This window comes from Phaenicophaeus curvirostris, chromosome 4 (genome assembly GCF_032191515.1).
Source record: "Phaenicophaeus curvirostris isolate KB17595 chromosome 4, BPBGC_Pcur_1.0, whole genome shotgun sequence".
NCBI lineage: Eukaryota > Metazoa > Chordata > Aves > Cuculiformes > Cuculidae > Phaenicophaeus > Phaenicophaeus curvirostris.
The window spans coordinates 61,921,211-61,947,718 of NC_091395.1; the positions used below are offsets into that span (position 1 = coordinate 61,921,211).

A 26,508-nucleotide genomic window follows, 5' to 3' on the forward strand; every position below is an offset into this window, starting at 1 on the left:
ATTCATTGCACCCGCTCACTAAAGATGAGCTGGAGGTGTAGAAGGTCCACAATAACGTTCAGGCAAAGTTTTAAAAATTTTTAAAACTTTAAAGATTTTGGACATGAGCCAAACATGGCTAAGGAGGTGGGAAAAAGGTCTGCCATGCAGACACACTGTACAAAAAAAGGGTGATTTGGCACTACGAGCAATTTTAACTCACAGCATCAGAAGCCAGGGACATGCTGTGAATAGGAAAGAGTAAATCAGAAGACACAGTAGTTGCGTGATCATTATTATCTTTTTTTCCGTTAATTCTCAGGTATTGCTTTATTAGTCTTGCTTGTCCACATCATGGACTCCAATTTAAATGCATGCATGTGCTCTGCAGACAAATCAGGACATATAACTTAACCATCTTACTGGAAATATTTCTATTAAACATGGTGTGCTTTGTACACTTCCATGAGGTATGCTGCTTGCAGTTAAGATGACCATTCTGCATTCATCCAAGGGGCAGCACTCAAACATTCAACTGTTCTTATTTCAACTGATAATTCTCCTGGTTTCATTTCAAACAGTCTCACTTAAGGAAAGGGAATAATCACTGTTATGGATTGTGAAATATAGGAGTACTGGGAAGGAACTGAATGTGCCAGCTGGGAAGATACGAAGGAGGGAATGAGTCATGTAACTTCCAGTCATTTGGAAAGGGGTCATCCTGACTAGGCAGGGCTGAGATTGTTAAAGTTTATACATCAAACATTTATTCCTGGGTTGAATGAATAAATGATCTGCTAGTAGATCATAATGATCAAAATGATCTGCTAGCAAGGCTGCACTAAAAGTTCTGTCAGCAATTATATTATAGGGATTTATAATACAGAACTAAAATAGTGCATCCTGGTCACTAAAATAACTCCACAGTCAGACTTTGTATCAAGTTATCATTACGAAGCAGCTGACTAATGCCCACAAAAATATCTGTATGCATAGGAATCATCTTTGTGGAAGCTGGTTCAGTAATTGCTTGTCTAGGGCTCTTTTTACTTATAAATATCTCTAAAGAATGTATGCGTACTTGGTTTTGTTGAACAAGTATTTCCACGTGCAGGTGGTCCAGACAAACACATAAACATCAATGCATACCTGTGCGAGTTTTTAGGCCAAAAAAAGCCACTAGACTGTAAAGAAGCATAAATCCTTAAGGCTGAGTTAGAAGTTAATCTAGTACACCACAGTAAACTCCAGTAACAAAAACACTGACAGTACTTCAAACACAACAGTGTTAAGAGACATCATTTACAGGACTTCTTCTTACTTCTTTCATAACATTTTCCAGCAAGGGATATATTTCATATTGTTTCAGCTAAATTGCTGGATTCTTTAACCAGCTGATGGTTTCCCCAATACGTATGTTCTGATATTCCAAACGAGAACTCCATGGCTGAAAGGTGGTATCTCAGCTTCTACTCTTGATGTCCCTCCATAAGTTCTGTCAACTCTTCATGCAGCCTTGGTACATAGAACTTGTTGTAAATTACAGGATCTCACAACAATAATAATTTCAAAATGGAAAGGAAACACATTTAGTTAATGCTCTTCTAGTTGATGAAAATGTAAGGCAGGTATGGGTATTTTGCAAGAATATCAAGCATTTTCAGTTTAAGTGCCTTTCTTTATGATCTGCCAGGGCTGAAAGAGCAATCCCAAACACATTCCAGTACATTTTGTTACTCATCAAGGTAGAAAAGTCTTCCTGGAGTTCCAAATGGTAAGTGGATTTGATTGGAGCCTGCCAAATGAAAATTGCCTGCTTCAAAATATAAAACTTGAGCGAAATATAAAATCTGAGCAAAATATAAAACTTGAACCAAAAAAGGACAGAAAATTCTGAGTTCCAGTTGACAAAGTATTCTTGATTCATTGACCCTCTGATACAGAGGGTCTTTGGTGCATGACATCAGAAATCAGCCCCTGGATGCTGTAACTGTTCTATTGACAGACACAATTTGATAAACTGATAGACACAATTTGTGAATACATAAAAAGTCTGCACACTAACATATAAAGATCATGTAGATTACATTGGCATTACTGGAATTAAATCAGTTTAATTAGATTCAAATTCTGTCACATTTGACAATTGAATTGTAAGTGTTAATAACAAAAACAATAACTAAAGCAAAAAAACCCAATCTTGAGGAATGACAGTTATTAAAAAATGTAGCACTGAGCCCTTGCCTGAAAGAGACTGGCTGATTTTAGAACATTTTTAATGTTAAAACAATACTTAGCTCCTAAAATTGATCTTGGTTTCAGTATTCTGTTGCCACATATATGCAAATAAATATTTGCATATGTTTACATATTTTTGCATATGCATATTTGCATATGTTTATAAATGTAAAAATAACTCCTGTGTTTATGAAGAGTATTTCTGCATAGGGCTTTTCGCCTTCATTACATTGTGCACAGTGGGTTAGGTGACCTGTATCTATTACAGCATTGTTTAAATAGCAAATAACAAATTAAACAATAAAATCTTTCCTCTTTCAAACGTCAAATAATTCAAAATCAGTCCCAACCTCCTGAAAACTGCTTGAGTCCACTGAAGATCATGACTTTATTTTGACTTACAATGACTGAAGGTTTAAGCAATACATTTCCTTTTCTATGTATGCTACATTCCATTTTTTTCATGTGTGACAATAATTACAAAATAAGCCATAATTTTCAGAAACAGGAATCTAAACTAAGGGTTCCAGAACATCTTAACTGATTAAGTTGGTTCTACAGGAAACACAACATTTCGAATAAAGCATTTTTACTCCCTAAAATCAGAAAAGCACATACCTTTATGTTTAAATCAAACACATTTGAATTTTCTACTTAGTACAGATGCTTTCCAGAAGTGAGAGACTTAAGATCCTATCTAGAGATCTCATAATCTAATTTTAGGCACAAAGTTTGTATGTATATTTATCTGCATACTTTATCATAATAGAAATGCTCTTGCTGAGCTGAGATTTTTCAGCTTATTAAAATCAATGCGACTATTCATAGCAACTCTAATTGCTAATGATTCTTGTAACACAGATTTCCATCTCCACTTAGGTTTGGCATGACTAAACTCTCATACTGTAAATTCAGGAACAAAACCTAGGCCATTCCAAATCTGGGACTTCACCTCTGCTCCCTGGACCTGAAAAACACAAAGAAATGCTAGACTGAAAACTTATACATTAGGAAACCAATTTTTAGAGGTAATTTTTTCTGACACCTAAGCAAAACACTAGTCCCCTTCTGTCTGATACTAGGAATTTCATTCTTAAGTCCAGGAAAATGTTTAGGTCTGAGACTCTCCTCCCCATGTGCTCTCCTCTTCCCAGTTCATGACTTTTGGAGCTTTCATAACCATTTTTCCAACTCCATTTTCTCCACTGATTTCTTCCCACCCATTCCCCTCATGCTTGATGTCTGGCTCAGCTTTCCTGAGGATGGAGTCAAAGGCAACTGCACTCTTATAAAACCATCTTGTTGCATATTAAGGCATCTTTAATTCTGTAGTATAGCTTCAGATATGTAACAAAAGAGGGTGGAAGATATTATGAAACCGTTTTCCAGCACTTCAGGATGAAGACTGTGATACAGTAACTTGGAATCGAAGACATTTAAGAATGTCCCTGCATCTTCACTTCCAAATAAGTTATGGGGAAATGCCCCATATATCACTGAGATCAGTGATGCTGACTTTGAAAAGATTATTTTCTGCTTTTCTTACATTGTAGGTGTCAGAGTCTCAAGTACCTGCACTCCAATACAGATCGCAGTTTAAGTATTAGTTGTGGCATTTTTCTCACGATATAAATCCTGAAGAAATCTTCACACTGAGAAATGGAGATCAGACCATGGCTACGAAAAAACTGACACTGATGGTCACAGACAAAATATTGCATTGACAAAAACATTCAAGATATCTGACAGGGAAAGAGCTATAGAAATATTACACTAGGGAACTCTTGGAAGCCTTAACAAAAATCAGTGAATTTCATGAAATTTACTTTTTAGATAATTTGTGCATTTTCAAAACAAACTGTAATACTGAACAAACTTTCTGTACCTCTGCCCTTCAGTCTTCCTTGGATTATGGCCCCAGGATAAGATGCCACATAAAGGTATCTGAAAATAATTATTTCTTCCAAAAATTTCAGAGGTGGCAGGTGTGGAAAATAGAAACACTAGAAAACACCACTGATTTTAACTGTGCAGCAGCCCCTGTGCTATGTAGTACAGTATCCAAAGCAAACAAATAATGGAAATGTACCAGTGAGATGTCAAACCTGACTTTCAGGTACTGTAGTATTGCATAACATGATTTGTACTTGCATTATTCAAGGAGATGCTGATGTTGAGTAATGCCCCGAGCTTACCTAGGAGTCAACCTAACCTTCAGTGAGCCTACAACTCAGGAAAAAAAAAAGGTAAACTCTAGCATTGTAAATGTTATACTGAGATAAGAAATTAGTAAGTGAAACATGCAGGGTGCTACTGTCTATACAATAATTTCTTATACTGATGATACAATAATTTCTTGTACTGTTTTTCATATGTGAAGATAATCCCATGCAAAAATTCATGTACTGCTTAGATGTTGAACATAAAATGGAGGAAAGAATCTTTACATGATTTTTCTCCTGTGGGCGTAAACAGATATTTTTAACTTCAGCTACCAAACAGAACTGACTGAGACAGAATTAGATTATACTTCCAACCAATACGTTTTTACCTTGCAAATATATGACAGCTGTGATTCTGAAAGGTTTAGAACTAAGTTTGTTAATATCAGTTGTTGCTAAGATATAGACTGCCTTTAGTAGAAGAATGAACGTGCACCCACATACTAAGTGGATCAATGAACTAGAAGTTGCAAACCCAATACAAAATAACTTGTTTATTACAAAAGGGCCAGAAAATATTTTATTGTGGAAAAATAGTTAGCATTATTGCATTTTGAATTCATCAACAGTTTTGTTGACTTGCCTCCCCAAAGAAGGTATACTCAGTAATGACATTCTTAAAAATGAAGAATGATTGAAAATCACATTGAAGACTATAACTCAATATAATTCTTGCAGGAGATTCAAGAAATTAAACCAATAAACCATAACACTTTATTGTCTAGGCTTTTTTTAATAATACTGCAAAGTCTAAAGAAGTTTGAGCCTCACTGACAAAAAGCTTAGAATGGTAGATACCAGATGTTTTAATATAGCTGTGAGCATTGCAGTTACTCATAACTGTTTCATACAGCTATGAGTATTGCATTATTGCCATCATTTTAACCCTGCCTCTTCCTTATTGCCAGTTAATGCATTCTCCAGTTTCACTTATCTCTGCTTAGTTTCCACACTTCTCTCTATTCTTCTTTCATATTTCTTAAGTCATGTCCATAATGTACTCCTCATATAAGATACAATTTTTTTTGGACAGATTTTTTCCCACGTTTGTATCACTCTTTAAAAAGATCTTACTTGACTTCTTTTTAGCACACTCCGCAATAGACCATCTATGTTAAGAGGGGATACCTGAGTTGGTGGGTATAAATGACATAGATGCTGAGGTCTGTAAAGACAATAAAGTTCTGCCAGCAAAAAGCACTACAAAAAATGATTACCCATTTTCTGAATCGTCTTACTTGTGTTTTATTAGTTCTTGTGGGAGACAAAAAGTACATTATAAAAAAGAAGGAGTTTTAGACCATGTAAAAATGTTCTTTACAAAAAGACCATCCTCACTAGGAGACAGAATAGTAGCAGCAATAAGTACTCGGGGATTGAAGCACAACTTAACTGGATGCTATAAAAGTTTTAACACTTGACGGTGCCAGGATAAATTTTCCTGATATCAAATTGGCAAAAAAAACCCCTCTGTGATGATTATGTAGAAGATACATTATAGGCAGATAAACATTACTTTAGTATACATATGGAAAATTTAACACAAAAAAATGAAGTAGCTTGTGCAAAGCTCCAAATATCAGCAGTGATGACATTTCTAATAAAATTCAAGTAATTCTTAATTCCCAGTCTGTATTCACTGCACTACTATTCTAATGGTTTTTGCCATTGCATGAATGAAGCAGCTTTTTCTCCTCAGAGACAGTCATTACTTTGAAACAACCGTCCTTTTCTCCTGACCCCTCTCTTGGGGCAAAAAAGTGAAACTCCAGCTATAGGAACATAGACAAGGCTGTGTCTTGTTCTGAGAAAATCGCTTCAGGAAAAAGATTGGCAAACGGTTATGAAACTGCAAAGTGGCTTCTGACCCACTGCAGAGTCACTCTGTAGCATGTCTCATAGCAGATAAGCTATGGAAAGCAACAAAATACAGCTTCTCATGCCCAAACAGCAGATGGTCCCAGATAACTCCCAACAGCAGATATCGTAATGAACCACTAGTTACTACATCAATATTGCTAACATTTTTTTCTCTAAATAACTTTTCTCCTCTTACTTGACTAGTTCAAGGACTTAAATATTTTAAAACTGGATTTTGCCTAAGTTGGGTTGACCTTCTGGAAGTGGTCAGCATGACAAAAAACCCACATATAATAGCTGAAATACACCCATCTTCTCATGTGGAAAAGAACACATTAAAATTCTGGTCAATGATGACTTACAAACTGGATGCAAAGCACAGAAAAAACATACAGAAAGATCCATAGGTAAAAAAAATTGAGAGTAGCTGCTCAATATTTTTGAGCTTTTAAGGCACCAAAAATGTGACTGAATTCTTAAGTGAATCATATTGCAACCATACTATTATAGTGCCTTCAGCTGAACTAATTCAAGCAGAAAACTGGAAGATCTTATAAATGAAGCAAGGTTATCTTGAGTCTATCCTGGAATATAAAATGTATGTGCTGTCACAACTGGTGCTGGTAATTCATTAGGCAGCTTCTCAGTTGGCTTGAAGGAAGAAGAACATATCTGGCTGTTAAGACGATGCTTGATGCTGTAAATGGCTTTGTTTAGACTGGCAGCAAGGCTGTGGTGATTTTTTTGTCCTCAAAGATCATATAGTGCATCTTATGGATGGACATAGCTTTTATACAGAGCTGGAAGCAGAGAGGCAGAATATCTCTCAAGGTGTTGCATGAACTGCAACAGTAGTCCAGATGAGGGATTTTTTTCAGCTTTTTTGGGAGCTATTTGTTCTGCATCCTATTTTTCCAACTACTTTTTACACCCTTTGAGTAAAGACAGGAGAAGAAAGCCTAAACTGACAATGTGTAGTAGCTATCCCTGTTAGTATAAGAGTATCATAGTTTATGTACGATACTCTTATAACACAGTTTGAGTATCTGCAAAAGCACTCCACTGCCTGAAAATATCAATACTTGGATTAATCCTACTGGATTTTAGGCATTTAGAACCACTATTGGCAAGGGAAATGGGCATCTATAGTCTACCCAAAATTTGAAATGTTCTTTTGAGACAGCTGTGCAATTAACTTGAGAGTTATAGAGGAAGACTGCTATGACCTTCCAAAGAAAGAATAAAGCACTCTTTGTTTTCTCAGGACAAGTGGCTAAATATTAAGCTAACCGAACCTGGCATCTGAATGCATGATAAGAACATGAGAACTGAATGTAAAGGAGATCTTGTACTTTAAATTCAGGCCAGGTATTTTCTCCTTGTGCCCAGGTGAGTTCCCCCTGAAAACAAGTGCTTCACTGTTACCTTGAGCTCCCTGCTTCTTATGTTCATGCTTACTCTTGTATAAATTATAAGCACGTTCAGACAGGAACAATTATTTTTCATTAGTACAGTCTCTGACAAGCCTGATTACTTTCAGTATCACGCTGCCAGTAACTAACAGCATTTCCAGCCTCAGTACTTCATGAAGCATAAGATTTCAGATCCTGGCCTGGCTTGCTGACCTTGGCAGGCTCCTTGAGCATCAGAGCCTGTCCTTCCATTCCATGCAGATTTTGGAGCTCTATGCGAGCCAGGTGGCTACAACAGCACCCATTCCATCAGGTGCAGTGGAGGGCTACGAATATGAACAGAGGAATGAGACACCTGTGCTGTGAGGACAGTCTGAGAGAGTTGGGGCTGTTGAGCCTGGAGAAGACTCCAGGGAGACCTTACAGCACCCTTCAAGGACCTGAAGGGAGTGTACAAGAAAGCTGGGGAGGGACTTTTTACAAGGGCATGTAGTGATAGGACTAGGGGCAATGGGTATAAATTACACAGGGGAAGATTTAGATTAGACATTAGGAAGACATTTTTCACAATGAGCGTGGTGAGGCAGTGGAACAGGTTGCTCAGGGAAGCTGCGGCTGCCCCATCCCTGGAGGTGTTCAAGGCCAGGTTGGATGGGGCCCTGAGCAGCCTGCTCTGGTGGCTGGTGTCCCTGCCCATGGCAGGGGGGTTGGAACTGGATGATCTTTAAGGTCCCTTCCAACACAAACCATTCTATGATTCTATTAATCTATGATCTTATGATTCTATGTTCTGTTCTTGCTCACAGCAAGAACTTTAACCAACATTTTCCATCTTCTTGGTAAGTTTATGATTAAAGGTCCCTTCCTACCCAAATCATTCCATGATTCTATGATCCTATCCTTCGCGCAGGTGGGCTCAGCACCAGTGACTCCTTCCAGTGTCCTCTTGCAGGACGAGCTAGGTAAACCCAGGGAGCGCAGGTCTGTGCCCTGAGGTGCCTGGTCTGGTCCAACACGTGCCCTGCAGTTCACTGAAATGCTGTTGGCTTTAGAGTTAATAATTCACCTCTCGCTTTCCATTGCCCAACAAAGTCTTTATCTGCACAGCGCAGGGTAGATTAATCACCTCCTATGCCACTGTTTTGAGCTGGTGGCCCCCAGCCCGTGTGGCAGGTGAAACCATGACCATTATACATGCTTCCTATGACAAGAGTTGAGGACCCACTAGATCTCACTGTGCCAAGTAGTGTCTATAATGCCAGAGTAAGATCATAGAATCAAAGAATAGTTTTGGTTGGAAGGGACCTTAAAGATCATCTAGTTCCAACCCCCCTGCCATGGTCAGGGACAGGTCCCACTAGACCAGGCTGCTCAAGGCCCCATCCAACCTGGCCTTGAACATCCCAAGAGATGGGGCAGCCACAACTTCCCTGGGCAACCTGTGCCAGTGCCTCAGCACCCTCATCATGAAGAAATTCCTCTCATTATGTCTCCTCTAAATCTGCCCCTCTCTAGTTTATAGCCATTCCCCCTGATCCTATCACTACAGGCCTTTGTATATTACAAAGTCTCTCTCCAGCTTTCTTGTAGCCCCTTCAGGTACTGGAAGACACCTATAAGATCTCTGAGCCTTCTCTCCTCCAGGCTGAACAACCCCAACTCTCTCAGCCTGTCCTCATACAGGAGGTGCTCCAGCCCTCTGGTCATCTTTGTAGCCCTCCTCTGGACCTGTTCCACAGCAACATAGCGTTATGTTGGGGATTCCAGAACTGGACACAGTACTCCATCCAGATGAGGTCTCACAAGAGAGGAACAGAGGGGCAGAATCACTTCCCTCGACCTGCTGGCCACGCTTCTTTTGATGCAGCCCAGGACACACTTGGCCCTCTGGGCTGCGAGTTGCAGACTGCCGGCTCATGTTGAGCTTCTCATCGCCCAGCATCCCCAAGTCCTTCTCTGCAGGGCAGCTCTCCGTCTCTTCATCTCCCATCACGTACTGAAATCGGGGATCGCCTCGACCCAGGTGCAGGACCTCGCACTCGGCCTTGCTGAACCTCATGAGGCTCCCACAGCCCCGCTTCTCCAGCCTGCCCAGGTCCCTCTGGATGACACCCCGTCCCCGCGGTGCGCCCTGAGCCTCGCTGTCTCTATCATCGATGACGCTGTTGCACAGCACGGGCCGGCGCCGCAGGGGTTAACGCCGTGGGCCGGCCCCGCCCCGGCCCCGCCCCCCCCGGCGGGCGCTGCGGGCGCGGGCGCGCGGGCGGCCCCAGTGTCGCGCGGTGATGAGTCACCGGCAGGGGCGCGGCGCGGCGCGCGGCGCGGAGCGGGCGGCGAACATGGCGGAGGCCGCCGCCAGGGACGGGCAGCGCGGCGGCGGCGGCGGCGGCGGCGGCGGCGGCGGCGGCGGCGCGGAGCAGCAGGACGGCGGCGGCGGCGGCGGCCGCGCCGAGCCGAAAACTCTGTGGGGGAACAGCGAGCCCTGGCCGCCCGCTGCCGCCGCCTCGGGGCAGCCCTCAACGGAGACGCTGGGCTTCTACGAGAGCGACCGGAGCGGGAGGAAGGAGCGGAGCCTCTCGGGTGAGGGGCTGCGCCGGGGACTCTGAGCCGGGGCCGACGCTGCTCTCCCCTCCCGGACCGGGCCCCGCTTTGCGCTCAGGAAGGGGCTGTCGCGTCCCGGTGGCGCTCCGTGCCGCCTCGGGCCGGGGCCGGGGCCGGGGCTGCTGGGCTCGGTGCCTGCCCAGGAGAGACCGTGGGGCTGCGGCAGCGCCCGTCCCGGGGGGCCGGAGGGGGCCGCGGGGGTGATCGGGGCAGTGGAGCTGGGAGCACAGGCCGGGAGAGCTCACGCTGGAGAAGAGAAGGCTCCAGGGGACCCTGCAGCGGCCTCCCAGCACCTGAAGGGTCCTGCGGGAAAACTGGGGAGGGAAAGCTGTGGAGGGATCGCTTACAAGGGCGTGTAGCGATAGGACGTGGGGGAATGGCTTTAAATTGGAAGGGGGAAGTTCTACGTTAGACATTAGGAAGAAATTCTTTATGATGAGGGCGATGAGGCACTGGCGCAAGTTGCCTAGGGAAGCTGTGGGTGCCCCGTCCATGGAGGTGTTCAGGGCCAGGTTGGAGGGACTGACAGGAGTTGAGTGGTTTGGAGCCGCCCCGTGTCCCTGAGCCCCCCGGCCGGGAGGGCTGTGGGCTCGCCTTGCCTTCTTGCGAGAAAGGCTTCATCGTCTTAACGTGGCCTATTTTATATGTATACCTATGGGTTCAATAGTCTTTGCCTCTACCACTGAAAACAACGGTGCTGTTATGGCCTTGAAGTTGTATGCAGAGTATCAGAAATCTTTTAAACTAAATAAAAGTTATTGAGGATTTTTTAGGGAAAAGTAAGGAAAAATGTCATGGCCTTTGCTACCAACCTGCAGCTGTGTTTACAGTTAGAATTGAGCTGGTTATTTCGGGCATCTGCAGAGTAATCTTTGAAAACAGCAGTCCCTTCTTTTGTAAAATTTGCCTGCTTCGCATGTTAGGGTTGATTTAATGTTGGTAAGGTTATAAAGAACTTCACTAACACCATGTTCTTAGTTGAGCTTGTTGAAAATCTGGAAGGCACTCGAAGTGATGTTCACATTTCCAGGCTTTCTGCCTCAGAGTTGGCTGGAATGTGATACTGCAGGTCTTAATGAATCAAAAAAAAACCCAATAAAATAACCAGGAATTAGGATTTAACTTAAATAATCTGCCAGCCATTCTGTGCCTTTCTTCTGAATTTGACAGGTGCTGTGTCTCATAGGACATGTAGCATCACTGACTGCAGTTCTGTACTATTGATGAAACTGATGTAATTCACATAGTTGTAAAGAATCAGCTTGATTGTAGTATTGTGAATTGTTTTCTGGTGGAAAAAAAATATAGACCAAATACATACTGATGTCCCTGAAAGACAGCTGAACAAATAGCTTTATAAAAAATATGGAATTTTTTCTCAGGGGTGGGTGGGCCAGAATTCCTAACTCTTCCAGCAACTGATTTTAAATTTCAAAACAGTTAAAAATTGTCAGTGATCTCTGATCCTTCAGCACAAGGAAACATTAGGTTGTTGGTAGAGAAACTAAAAATTCTAACTCCTCTAGCAGTACTTGTATGTTGTGTAGTACATAGATGTGGGGTTTTTTTCAAGATGGTAAAGCAGGACCAATACCGTACAAAGATCTTTGGAAGAGAAGCAAATAATTTTAAAAAGTACTGTACTGTTTTAGTCTTGATAGATTTATTTGAGCGTTTATGCAAGAGGTGTTTATTTAGGATTGATGAGAGTCGAGTGAGTGCCTGGAATTGTGGCATTTAGGATTAAAGTTATGGTTATATAACAGTAGAAACTCATTGAGGCACAGCACGCTTCACTTTTGCATGAATGTTTCCTCTGTTTCTGGTTAATGGTTATCCTTTGTGTATCTATGTGTTGAAATATAACGTAGGCAATCATCTTTTTGTCTTCAAAGACTTAGAGACTTTTTATATTTTGAAGATGCTTGTGCTTTTCTGTCCTGAGGTGTGGAGAGAGATGAGAGTACTTGGAGCATTAAGACTATGCTGTCTGAACAGTTCAAACTTAGACCACTGTCTAAAATTTTCTGATTACAAAGGAGGGAAATTTGAAATAAGGAAAGTTTGAAGTAGGAATTAGGTGTCTACTTATTTTTAAAAGAAAATGGTTCTTTGATAGCAGGATTAAGTTGTTTTTCAGGTGATTTATTGCTTTGTCCTCCCTTGGTGTCTCATCCTGTTCTTTTGCTTACTGTGTTTTTCCTGCAGGGTGAGCCACTGATCTGTTTCACAACTGGCACAGAAATAAGGTGGCAGTAAGTGATCAGAAAGGAGGTGGCTGAGTGACTGCATGCTTCAACGCATCCCCTGTCACTGGAGAGATTGTTTTGCAGTCATGGTCTGGAGCTTGTGTATTGATCGGCTTTGGTCATGGGTACTGATTGTCTCTTAGTGTCTGGGGCGTAAAAGTGTAGCCAGGTGGAGGCAACTTAAAATAATTTATTTTTCAACAGTAGGCCCTGAAGCAGTTTGTGTGAGGTAAGGAGGAGTGGGAACAAATAGCTCTTTAGTTAGAATCATAGAATATCTTAAGTTAGAAGGGGCCTCTAAGGGGTCCCTATCTAACTCCGTGATGGTTGCCCATATGCATGTGTTTACTTAGCAGGAAACTCAATTTTTTTTAAGATACTTTAAGCTTGAAAGGTCTGTTGTCTGAGGCGGAAGAAAATACACCCAGGCAGTTAACAGAGTAGTTAATTTTTGTGTTTATATGTAAGTTTATCTCTTTTCACTTGTAACTTTTTAAGCCAGAAAGAATAGGGGAAAAAACATAAAAGTTATAAGCGGTAGAGTTACTCCAAAACACAGGTTCGTAAGAGATCTGAGCAATGATTTAGTGGCATGAACTTCTGCCTTAGTTCACTGGAATGAACTTTGATTGAAACTTTACATGTCAATATTGATTTTTTACAGCTCATTAAATTGCATGTTCTTTTTGTTTGTTTTGAAATAAATACCTTTAAGGCTTACAGTAACATTGGCCTACTTACTAGAAGTGGATCAAAAATGTATAAATCATCAAAATAGGTCTCCAAACAAGCTTGTACAGGGAAAAATTGTTCACTTCAAATAGATTAAAACACATCATGATTTAAATTACTTATTAACAATAACAATGACCATCAGTCAGTGGATTATAGCTGTGATTGGTATCAGCTACATAAATCACAATACTACACATACACAGAATGTTAATACACAACTACAAACTTCAAAATGCCTGTTTGTAATCCCCACGAGTTCTGTGCCCCTGCCCCCACACAAGGCAGTGTAGGTCATATGCACACCCTGCTTCTTCTATGCTTCTGTTTGAGCTGATTCCTTATTTGCTTTAAAACTCTTATGATTTTCTGGCTACACTTCCAGCTAATGGTTGTCATCATCTTCAATATGATAAATATTAATAAGCCACTATCTCAGCCAGTTTTTGGTGAAGGCCTCACACAGCATCTATACTTGCACTCCTCTCTTAACACCTGTTATCTAGGCTGTTTTACGAAGAGTGTTGTGCGGCCTCTTCCTCCCTTCAAAAATGTGAACATTGTACCGTGCAAGGTGCACACACCAACCACTGCCCCACCCCCCGCCGGCCCCAGCCCAGTAGCCACTAAGACTTTGTCTAAAATCTGAATTTATTGTTTGTGAGCGTGTTCTTGTGTCATGATAGGTGCACTGTAGCTTTTCAGCTATGTCTTGATAACTAATTTCTGGGGTTTGGGTGTTAGCTGAACGCTGAGATTTCCTGTTTTTAATTGCTGATAATAACCAGATGTGTTGAACTGTGTTCTGTCAGTTCTGAAGTGTTACCACGCAGTGGTAATGTCAAACCTTGTCAGTGAGTTTCAAAGCTTAAGCTCAACTTCCTCATGCTGACAGCCTGAATTTTCATAATTATAGTTTCACATTTTATTTCCTTTTGCAAGACTACCCTGTACAAAGTCTGGTTTTAGGAGCCATAAGTTCACTAAACGTAGGTCAGCCAGCCTTCGGCTTATTTACCTATATTCATTAAAATACAAGAGACTTGATGGCTTTTTGAGCCTGAAAGACCTCAGTCTGATCATCACATAAATGATCAGCATGCTTTTACTGTTTGTACATTGAATCACTTGGGATCATGTATCCATGAACATTTTGATATTACAGAAAGTTCTTTAAAATAAAGAACAAGTTGCCAGTGTTGCTGAGAGAAAACAGCCTTTAAGTCTAAAATAGAGCTTAGTAAACTTGTTTAGGATGACTGTCAGTACTTAAAGGGTTAGATCTGCTCAGCATATTGCATTCAGTGTAACTGCTTTGAGTAGTAATGTTTTTGGGAAGGGGGGTGTCTGATGAAAATGATTGACTGGGAAAAGTAGCTTGTTGAGTTCGTTGGGAGGCAGCAGCAGAAGGGGAGAGCATAGGACTTGCTTCTCAGGCAGCTCCTTCCATACCAAGTAATTTGACTTTCTGGTTACAATCAGCAGAAACTTTCTGGGTTAGATGTGATATAAAAGATATAGCAAGTAACGAAAGAATAGTAGCCTTCTACATCTTTAAAGGTCATGTCTGAAGTGTCTTCTGTTGTTCTGTGTTCCTTAATGTAGATCTTTCGTTGCTGAGGTTCATCAGTGCTGAGCTAACAAGAGGTTACTTCCTTGAACACAATGAAGCAAAATACACAGAGCGGAGAGAGAGAGTATACACGTGCATGCGGATACCAAAAGAACTGGAAAAGGTAAAGTGCTCTTTAGGATTTGTTTTAATTTAGAGATTAAATCTGTTGCACTAAAATGTTTAAAAGAATATTTATTTTTTCAAACATTTTTGCTACTAAAAAAGATTTAAACATCAATAGTAATTTTCTGTGTTAGGAACTTAAACATTTCTGTTTCAGGTTATTTTTGGTTCTGTTTGCTGGCAACTTGTGTCCGCTTGTTGATGTCAGTAACAGAGAGGGACATGGTTAACTTTCTAGTCCAGATGATGACAAATTAATTCAAATACAGAGATGTCTCTGCTCTTTAAAGGAATAGTCAAGCAAAAGAAAACTTTTTAGAGCAAAATGTGAATTTAAATTTTTTAAAAAATATCTTCCCACTCTAAACTGTTTTGAGCGTGGGAAGATTTCAGTCCTTTAAAAATACTGTCATGGATGAGTTTCTGTCTAAGGTTTTTGACTTAGTTTTCATGGTCTTTGGTTTTGCTTCTTGCTACTGATTACCACATCTTCCTTCTCTCTCCAAGTGCTATGGTCCCTCCAGAGGTGTTCCTGCCACCTTCTTTATGTCAGTGTAGATATAATTCTGGCCCTGCTGCCAGTGTAATAACATTAAAAGTAATATTACAAACATTCTTGAAACCTAGGGATGTAACTTCTTGAAATCTAGGGATGAAGTTACGTGATAGGGCTAAATCAGTTTAACTCTGACTTATAATTAAAGAAGGGTCTTCTGTCACTGCACCTCACACTTCAGTTCCTGCCTTATACATGCTGCCTGTTTTGCATGAGCTGTGGTGTTTTTTGGACCATTCTGAGAGTTAAATTGGTTCATAATTTGGCAGTGAACGCTTCACTTTTTTTGCTCTTTGTTATTTTTCTAGGATGGTGAGCTGAATTGCTCAGCCAGTGCTCATGAATCCAGAGCCTATGCAAAGGGCAGAAGGGCCTATGTGCTTGAAGTAAGGGTGGAAAGATGAAAGAGCAGTGGAGGAGAAAGGGGAAAGTAGGATTCCCTTTGTCAGGAACAGTCAGGTTGCCCCTCCAATATCATTAAATTCATCCTTGGACCATGATGAGATCTGGTTTAAAAAAAAAAATACGAATTCCTAATCAGTTTCTGCAGAAAATCAAAGAATGAATGAGATGGGGATGGGCCTCTGGGGATGATGTAGTCCAAGGCCTTGCTTAAAGCTGTATCGCTTGCGACAGGTTGCTGAGGACAACATCCACTTAGGCTTTGAATATCTCCTTTACATACTCACTGTTTACCTGTTCCAGTTTACGGTAGAATATTCCAGTTATGGTAGGGGCTTAGTTGAACAATATAGCAGTTCCATTATACACTATATTTGAACATTATAATTGTGTAGACTATTATGTGCCATCTCCAGGCCACAGAAATTGTTCTGAAGGACTATCAGCATAGATTTCCAATAAAACCTTCAGTATGTTAACAACAACTAAAGGCCAACAGTCTTTTATAAATAAGATTCATGCTGTGAAGTGGTGAAATTGATACTTTTTGCATGATAAATCAAACTTCAGTCTATATTTTGAATATGAAAGAATATGAAACTGAGTCATAAGCAAGTAGGTTTAAAAGTGATAGTTATCTTTTTGCAGAGAGATTATGAAATAAATGTGTTAGTTCTTTGCTTGGTCTTAGCCCAGACATGCTAGTTATATCAAATTGAATCATGCTTGTTGAAAAATGTGTAAAAGTGTGCTTATGAGCACCTAGACAGCAAGATAAATAGTTTACAGATCATCACCTATTCATCACCTATTGTGGGAATCACTTTACTGGGATTCAGAAGTCTGCCTAATTGAGATAAAGCATGAGAAACACCGGGAAAGGAAGAGAAGAATTTTCTTGATAGCTTGTATTGTTTACTGCACGAGAGTATAAATACTGACTAGAAATGAAAATCATAATCAGGTAGGCTGAGAAAAACTGGAGTAGATTTATCAAAGACTAGTCTCAGGAGATATTCTTTAACATGCAGTTATTATATACACATAACTTGAGAGTGGAGTGTGATGTTAAAGGATTAGTATTTCCTGTTGTTCTGAATACACTTTTTTTATGTAGAGAAGCTAGGTAATTTGTAATATAAACGCTCTTTCCAGTGCAGTTTCAGTGGAAGCCTTTCATTCTAGTAGATTATTTATACTAAATGAAAAGGTGATCCCTTTTCCTGCTGTCTTAAGGGAACACTTTTCAGTTGATCTCAAAATTAAACTTCATACTTTTTAGCTAAAATACAGTTGTGATGATAGAAAAGCTTTGTAAGTTTTTCTGTTAGCTCCTCAGTGTTTGGATTGTAGCAATAAAAGTAATGTTTACAGAAATGAACAGAAAGTTCAGTGCTTATTATATTTCAAGGGGTGCATATGAGTCTGCAAGTGCAGTGTGCCAGAAAATAGGAAATTGTAAAGTTTAACAATAATTTCAAAAATTAACATGAGCTTATAAAGTGTGAAAAACTGATTACACTCAAGAAGAGAAAAGAAAATGCAGAGTTGTTTTCTAGATTTGAGATGCACTCAAAGGGGCAAGGCAACAGGTTCTCTTTGTTTTGCTTGGGTAAGGAGTTACAACCAAAAAAAAAAAGGAAGATGCATGTTCAGTGCTTGGATATTCAGCACCTGGTTTGAAAGGTGCCAAAGAAATAGGTAACTTAATGACATATTAAAATGCAATGCATAAGTTCATCCATGATATGTAACCACTGCTCTTGATAACTTTGAGTGATAACTTAGTTGAAATTTTAGAAGTAGTACTAGAAGCGAATGAGTGAATATCAGGGAGGAGACCTTAATTTTATGTTGCTGTTGAAGTATAGACTGCAGAATTGGTAGAAGTAGTGTTATAAGGAAAAGCAACCGCTCAGATGATAGCAGGGCTTGTATTCCTGAATCAGTCATCTTACATGGCTTGCCAGTACGTGTACTGGAGCGTACTCGGTAGGATTGCTTTTGATATTGTAAGGATGGATGAGGAATAAGAGTGAGAAAAAGGTACCTATCGGTGACATTTGCTCATGAGGCATTGAACTGACTGTCATGCAAGATGACAAAGAAGCTATTTTGACAGGCAAAGAGATTGTGAGAGATAAGTAATTTACCTGTGCTTCGGTTTACTTTTCTCCACAGAACCACTGTATTCCTTTCCTGTCAGGAGTATGTACAACTTCCACTCGTAAATGCGTATCTGGCACAGGTGTCTAGGCCTGCTTAGGCCTGTTGCTAGTCTTAATTGTGTAGCCAGTTAAGCTTGCCTTTTTTTGTGTTTTTCATCGCAGGAAAAAAAAAGTAGCTTCTGGTCTTACAGAAGCATGAAAGCGCATGCCTAGAGTCCCATTCAGTTAAATATTAGGTACGTGCAAAGAGCAGATGAAGAAGGAATGTCATGTAGGGAGAGTCTGGTATAGAAGAACTTTCAGTTGCAGAGTTCAGGTCTGGTTTGATTATCAAAGGGTTGCTTGGCTTGTGGCTACAATGAAACGGCTTTAACTGTTTCTGTAGGTTAAGGATAAAGCATTTAAAATTAGGGCAATTGGAAGTTTACCTCTTCATATTTTATATTCTTCTTCGTGTGAAACAAGTGAATATTCTTGGAAGAACTACCACAGCTGTAAGCTGTGCAATAGAAAACTAACAAAGTAAAAACATTTTTCTGGGGGAAAATGTATGTTGAAAAGGAAGTAGAAAGAAAATGTCTGTGGACATCTACACACAGCTCTACATTTCTTTTGCTGAAGTTATTGTGTTTAAGTTTTGTAACCTTAGAGAAAAACACTATTGGAAAATGATCTACAGTTATATCCAAATGCAATTCATCTGTTCAATAAAGAACGAGTTTGGTTATCCATGGAAGTTTACAAAAAAAGCTTTTATTGCTTAGACCTTGTCGTGTGGAATTTTTTTCTGAATAATCTTCCAAGTGCACAGCGTGTTATTTTCCTTACGTTCTTGAACAAGTGAGAGTATAGTGCTTATTTGGTTAATTAGTCTTATGTAAACATATTTTTTGTGATATAATTCTCTATAAACTTTTGGCAACTCTTTATAAATTACTAACATACTTCTGTTTTATTTTTGTAATTTAGTTGATGTTTTTTGGAATCTTTTTGTGCCTGGATGCTTTTCTGTATGTATTCACCCTGCTTCCTTTGAGAGTTTTTCTGGCAATGTTCCGGTTCATCACTTTGCCTTGCTATGGCTTACGGTAAGTTGATTGAAGAGAAAGGTGTTGACACCTTTAAGTAATGTTTTTCTGTTTATGCGTGTGGTAATTTTTATGGCCTTTCAGTGCCCCTTGAGCTACTGATGACTTCTTCCACTGTAAAATAGAAGTTTTTGCTCTAAACTAGCCTAAGCAAAAGAGAGTGGGGGACATTTAGGTTTTGTCACCAGTCACTAACTGCTGTCATCGTTGTTTCCTTCAGACACAACAGTTTGATAACACCACCACTTAGGCATGTTCAGGTTAGTAAAGGACAGAGACCTAACCTTACCCTGTAGTTATGTTCTTTTAACTGACATCTATTTGAACAGCATTTTAACATTTCTTAGACTTAGTTAATGACTTTGCTGGTGTCTTTTGGTAGAGTCTTTGATATTGAAACAAAAGGGGTTTTTTTATTTTCTTTTACAACAGAAGTTTTCCATGGTGAACTTTCCCCAAAGGATCCTTGTGTAAAATATGTTTTCCTTCAAAGAATCTTAGAGAGTAATTGTATGGGACTAATTAATCAGAACAATATTAAGAAATTTTAGAGCTTGACTCCTTGCTTTTTATTTTGTTCATGTCAATGCTAAGAAGTTGCTAATACGGAGGAATTTTGGTTTGCCTTTCTGGTGTAGGCATAAAAAGTGGATGGAATTAATTTCCTTGATAAAAGTATCAACTTCATGGTAAAACTGATTATGCAAGCCTTTAGTGTTGCCTAAAAGAAAAGGAGCATTTCTATTGATAGAACTTTTCCTTGGATAAATAAGGACTTCAGAGTTTTCATTCTGAATTTCCCCAAACTTGAAGTTGATTTATGGTAGCTGATTTTTTTTTTTTTTAAATTGTGTTGCTTGCATTTGTGTTAGCAATAGTCTTTCACACGTGTAGTGGTTTTAGATGCATAGTTTAGAATGTATCCTCTGATTAGAGCAAATGGTGCTCCAGTTGCATAAGAAATAATATTTTAAAGTATAATTTTAGTTGAAATGTTTGTACTTAAGTGGCTCTTACCATAGGCACTAGGTGGCAGTCTCCAATAATTTATCACACTGTTAATTTTGAGCTGATTCTCAGACTTTCATTACATTAAAAGAGTTTTCCTAGCTGTGTAAAAAAAAGATACCTATTTAGTTTTTACCTTACAGCAAATCAATTTATGTGCCTATTTGTAATTACTGCTAAAATATTAAAATTCAGGTAGCTGTAATGGGTTTTAACCTTTGATTTGGATCTTACTACTTCTTTTTCTGTTTAAGAAGTATTCTTCCCTGTTTATAAACTCAGCTGTACTTTCGATCAAGAAGTTTTCTGCTCTTCTGAAATTATGATTAAAAAATTTGAAAGACTACTTGCTGGTTTTGGGTATTGTTCAGTATACTGAAGAAAGCAATAATGAAAATACCATGTATGCTCACAAGTGTGTATGTATGTGTATATATGCATACACACACCTGCACTGCTGAAACTTAGTCTGCTTGCTTGATGGTACTTTTAAGGTGTAAGGCAGGACAGAATCAAGTTTAAATTATTCAACTTGGCTGTGTTAACTTTAAAGTGTTATCAGGTAAGATGCATTGAAATTGAAATAATTTTGAGTGAAGGCATCCTTGGTTTTGTAAAAACTCCTGAAGCGATTTCTTTTGTCACGGTCTCCTGAAATGCTTATGGAATTTATTTCCCTAGAATCTCTTTCCTTGTTTACCACTTGAGACTTTGTCTAGTTCATTAATACTTTAAAGTTGGTGGCTTTTTATTGAAAGGTTCACAATTCATCTTTATAGTGTATAATAGAAATGTTTCAGAGGTAATAGTTCTCGCTTCCAAATATTTAGAGCCTGCACTTTGCTTTTTGGAGGTTTTTATTGTTTTTCGAGTTGTGGCAAAAAAGATTTGGGATTTTTTTTCTAGCTCAGGAAATATATTTTTATATGTTTGTAACAAGGTGAAAGTTCAGTAGGTAAAATACATCTGTAATTACAAAAGGTACTTAAAAAGCAGGTGGCTGTTTATCTTTTAGATTGCTCTTCCTCACAAATGTCAAGTGTTGAGAGACATGACTAGTTATTACTTGAACCTGCCACATCATATTCCATGCTGTGTAGTAAATAAAAGTGCTCCTCCCTTCATCTTGACTTTTTTATCAACACCTCAGTGAAGTGATTGAGCAGTGAGTGTTCTGTCTGCCTTCCAGTTTACTCTTTATTTCCTCATAACTTTCTGCTCTTTTCAGTGTAGAAAAGGGTTATATTACTCATTATTTCATTAAAAGAATAAAAACACATTCTATGTAAGATGAGCTTAATTCCCGTCTGTGTTACTGTGCGCAGTATTGAAATGTAGGGGGAGTACTCCATTGCCTCTTCTACATATTTTAATATTCTGTTTTAAAGAGCTCTGAATGGGAGCAAAGAGTAAAGTAACTTAAATAACTGTTTCCTTTTGATGCACAGTGTAAGTGCTTCTGTTTGACTGCTTAAGTCATCATTCCTCATTGCTTGACCTTTCCTTTTGAGTATATTTAATTCTGTGTGTTTTTCAGAGCTATATTGGTGTTAACATAGCTACTTTAGAGAGACTCTAAAATTTTGAAAGCTTGAGTCAGATGAATCCAAGATTCTGTCATTAAGACAGAATAAACAAACTACTGGTTAAATTGCTGTGGTCAAGCTGGCAGAGGCTGAATCATCAGACTGTGGTGGTTTTGGCAGGTGTAATTTCATTACTGCTCTGCACTGCAAGTAGTGGGGTGCTCTTAAAAAAATTAAACACTTCGTGAAATTAAATTGCATCTTCTGAAATTATATAAAGTACTGAGCTCTGCTGTATTTTCTTCCACATCATGGAAGGTTTCCCAAATTATTGTCTTTGAATCTTATAAACTACTCTAATTTAATAAAATATTCTTTGACAACATAAATTCGTATGCCCTGCTGGAACAACAAATCTAAGGTATAGACAAGTGGATCTGGTGGAGTGCTCTTCAGAATTACAGTCCTTGATGATACTAACTCTACCTGTGATTGAAAGGTACAGTTTCCTTTTATAATTCAGACACATTTTTTTAATTAATCTTAGGCACAGAGATCTCTGCTTGTTTTGAACCACTTTTATAGAGCTAACTTTTTGTTTTTCTTGAAAATATGTTGCACACCAATAAAAGCTCTTGTGGGAATGTGGAAAAGCTTCTCTGTATTATTTGAAAAACACCATGATATGAAAGCTTAAATTGTGTGTTAGTGAAATTCCAATGAGAGTCCCAATTTAATTATGCTTAAAGCATTTTACATCTTGTCCATGAAGCAAGTAAGGACTTCTTATGGAAAGTGAGACACCCACCCCACCGCCCCCGGCCAATTCTAGCTTTCTTAAGAAAATACAGTACTAGATTAAGAATTTTCTTATACATGACAAGATATTTACAATTCTTCCATGTGGAAATAGATGTAAATATTCTCTGTTTTTCTTTTACTCTTCTCTCCTCTCCCTGAATTAAGTAAAATAAGTGAATTCAGGTCCTGTCAACAATAGCATCATTACCTTCAGTTTTATTATATACACCTCCTAAAATTCCCATTGCCTTTCTGTGAAATCATGTATTTACACTTTTCAGTAGGAAATAAATAGAACAGTGTTATTTTGAGAAAGATACTGTAGAAAGAAAATATCTCAAGAAAAAAAAACCCAGCCAAACCAAAACAAACAAATACACAAACGTTATTACTGTAGAAGTAATTTCTTTGTTCATATTACCAAGTTATTAAATAAACTTGAACCTTTGCACACTTAGCTGTTGAATACATAAACTTCTTACTGTCTGTTTGAGTTCATTGAGAAAGTAATGCACTTGTCCACTAAAAGGTGTGGCTTTCCACCAACAAAACCAGACAGGTGCATTCAGTGTTTTCTGTAGTAAACACTCAGATCAAGTACTCCTTTCTCCTTTCCATAACAGTGCATAGTGTAGCAACATCACAACCTTCTCTTTCTTTCTTTCTTGTAAATCAGACCGAAGGGAAGAGCACTTTCACTTCCTTTATAGAATGGAATGTGGTGTCACAGGGATTCCTCCTTGGTGAGTAAATCCTGATTTTCTTTTTCCTTCTATGCTGTCAAGAAAAAAATCGCACATCTATATGTAATCAGTAAAAAGACTGATTACAAATGAATAGTATAACTAAATTAATAAACATATTTCAAAGGATAAACCAATACTTAGTTTTAATAACCAACAAATGAATTGATTCAGTGCTATTTATGGTAGGTTTATCTCCATATGTAACTTCACATCACTGTGGAAATAGGGTGTGATCTTAATAGATTTAAAATGTTTTTTATATAGAGTGCCTGCAAACCAGTTTGGCACAGTTTTAAATAGGATATCTTGGATAACTTATAGCCCCTGCTGTACTTAGTTAATAGTGCCTTAAGTTTTTTGAGTCTATTGTAAGTAATGCTTCCATCAAGTACATAGCTATATTTTTGTCTATACTTCAGGTTTTTTGTCTGTGCTACAGGTTTTTTGTAATGCTTAACATATATTTTGGGGAGTTCTGGAAGTTCATTGCCAGGTATTCTTAGTATTAGACTTGATGCTCTGCATAACAAAATACAGCACTTCAGCATATGTTAGTTTACTGACTTCGGTTGTATTTGATTCTGCTAGTGAAAAATAAAAGCTTAATGAAGCCTAATGCTAGTCGTCACTTATTTGAAACCTTTTTTTTTTTTTTTTAATTTGTTTATTTTGAGACAGCTCTCTTCGGGCCCTAACAGCAAGGTTGGTTTTGTTTCATTCTTAGCATGGTCTCGTGCTGTGTTGTGTGCATGTAGAGGCTTTTTATTGTTTGAGAAATTAAATGCCATGTAATCTTGGAAAACTCAGCTCTCTGTATCTTAGAATTCTTCATTTGGGACAAATTTTTATGGGCACTTGGTATATTTCACAATCTAACAACAGTAAAATCCTGCATACTGTAAACTATCTCTTTTTAAAATCTCAAACTGGATATTAGATCAAAATAGCTTTTCTTTCTGAAGCCAAGCTTAGTTCCAGACTTCAGCATAATTGTAAGAAAATGTTTCCAGTAGACTATTTTTCACATTTAAAAAGTTCTTAGTGTGTAGCTGCATTCGAAACCAAACTACTCTATAAGGTGACTGGAAAACCATATGTAATCAGACCACTGAATAGTTAAGGAACACTAGAAAGCCTGAGAGAAGTCATATGGTAGCATATCACATCATAGTGTGCAGTTAAGTTTAAAGTAATGTTTGTAGAGTGCTTATGCATTGGATGCTAAAGTAGTTATGTACGTGGACAAATATACTTTTCTACAGATTACTTTGTGTACAATATAATGAAAATATTGTTCATTTTACAATGACAGTTACTGAGAAGCATACCATACGTGACTGTAGTGACTTTTTATACAGCAAGAACAAGTTCCTGTTTGTCCTGGGGTATATTTTATGTTCCAAATGGTTTAACCACTTTTAAGTTCAATATGCAAGATTTAGTGAAACAATTAACATCTGATCTTGGTTTTCTTGGAAGTCAGTCACTTAAGCAAACTTGTGCATTAGCTACGTACTAAAGCCAAATATCATTAAAATGTGATTTATTTTTAATAATGCTGTACTTAATACTAAGTAACTCTAACTGTACAGCTGTTGTTACAAAAAAAGGATTGGTGGCTTAGTAGGTCCTAATAAACGGAAAGCTTTGAGCTGTTTTACTTCCTTAATAACTTAAAGGAAAATTGTGAAAATCAGAATGCTATTCAGTTGAAGCAGTCACAAGCATTATATTGGTAATATGACCATTTGCATGATCATATCCTTTATAAATGATTGAACCTAATTTTTCAGCCAGTAGATGGAGACAGCACTCATTACTTTAAGAAATGTGGATCATGACCATTAAAGTATGGGATGAAGTAGACATACCTTGAAAATGACTGCCACGTAACTAGTTCCTTAAACTTTCACTTGTCTAAGGAGATTGCTTATGACAAACACTGTTTTTCACATCAAATTTTTCTTCACTAGGTCATTATTTTGTGTCTCTTGAAATATGTTTGACTCTTAATTTTTACAAATGTCTCAAGTAATTGTGAAAATATTTTAGGGTGGGGGTGGTTTTGTTCCAAAAATATATAGAACAAATTTGGGGGTAGCCAGGGTATTTCATCATATTCTGGTTTGGTAGTATATTAATGTAGCTCTGTAGAATAGCAAAGTGACTCTTCCTAGTTCTTTATAAGAAAAGTTGCTTGGTTTTAGCTTGGTAAAGGGAAAACTTGTACAGTGGTTTTCCAGACAGAGGACAGACTTGACTTTACGCTTTCTAAATGTGTTTCAAGGTAGAAAAGAACATAAACTGGAAAGTTTGAAGGATGAGCATTAAATCTTGAGCTTATGAATAGTGTTGAAAAAAGTAATTTTTTCTGTAACAGACCAGTTTTCTTGAGCATACATTTGTATAAATGTTATTTGGAGCTATAAGGATTTGTTTCAGTGGAGATTTTCTGTCAATTAGTAGATGTAATGGTTAATGTACCCAAAGGCTGACGAGTTTGAATATCTTGTAGCCCATCGAACTCACTGTGTATGTTTTTCTGTGTTGTCTTAAATTCTTATTTAGCATTAGAGTGTGAGTGGGTTTGTCTGTAGAGGAATGCCTGGATTTTCACTTTGAATAATTCGTGCAGATTGAAGGATCATCTCATGGTTAAACAGCTCAGTGTGTTCAACAGTAGTAATAGTAAAGCCATGCAAGATTTTATGTAGCAGATAATAGAAAGAATGGAGCCTTACTTTTTACTATTAAGGTATTTTGATGTTTGTAGAAGTTTAGTTCAAATATCTGATTCCTTGGTTTTCTCTCCAGCTGAACATGGGAGCTCAAGTCCTAGCATAAAGAAACCACTTGTGAAATGCTGTAAAGAGCATGTTGGACAGCATGATTTAGAGAAAAAATGTTAGAAGTAATAATCGTAGGATCATAGAGTTGGAAGGACCTTAATGATTATCTAGTTACATAGTTCCAACTCCCTTGCCATTGGCATGGACACCTTTCACTAGGTCACATTGCTCAAAACCTCATCCAGCGTGGGCTTGAACACCTCCAAGGATGGGGCATCCACTGCTTCTCTGGGCAGCCTGTTCCAGTGCCTCACCACCCTCACCCCAATATCTAAATCTCCCCTCTTCCATCTTAAAACCATTACCCATTGCCCTGCCCTTGCACTCCTTGAT

General features: G+C 38.6%; 1 protein-coding gene across 1 annotated transcript in view; it reads left to right on the forward strand.

Moving 5' to 3' along the window:
- The first annotated feature begins 9,996 nt into the window (after nucleotides 1-9,996).
- Nucleotides 9,997-26,508, forward strand: part of TAPT1 (transmembrane anterior posterior transformation 1) — a 40,995-nt gene continuing 24,483 nt past the window's right edge. The window contains exons 1-3 of the mRNA XM_069856288.1: nucleotides 9,997-10,291; nucleotides 14,899-15,029; nucleotides 19,127-19,245. Of these exons, the coding sequence (XP_069712389.1) occupies nucleotides 9,997-10,291; nucleotides 14,899-15,029; nucleotides 19,127-19,245 (545 nt within the window). The remainder of the gene's footprint in view (nucleotides 10,292-14,898; nucleotides 15,030-19,126; nucleotides 19,246-26,508) is intronic.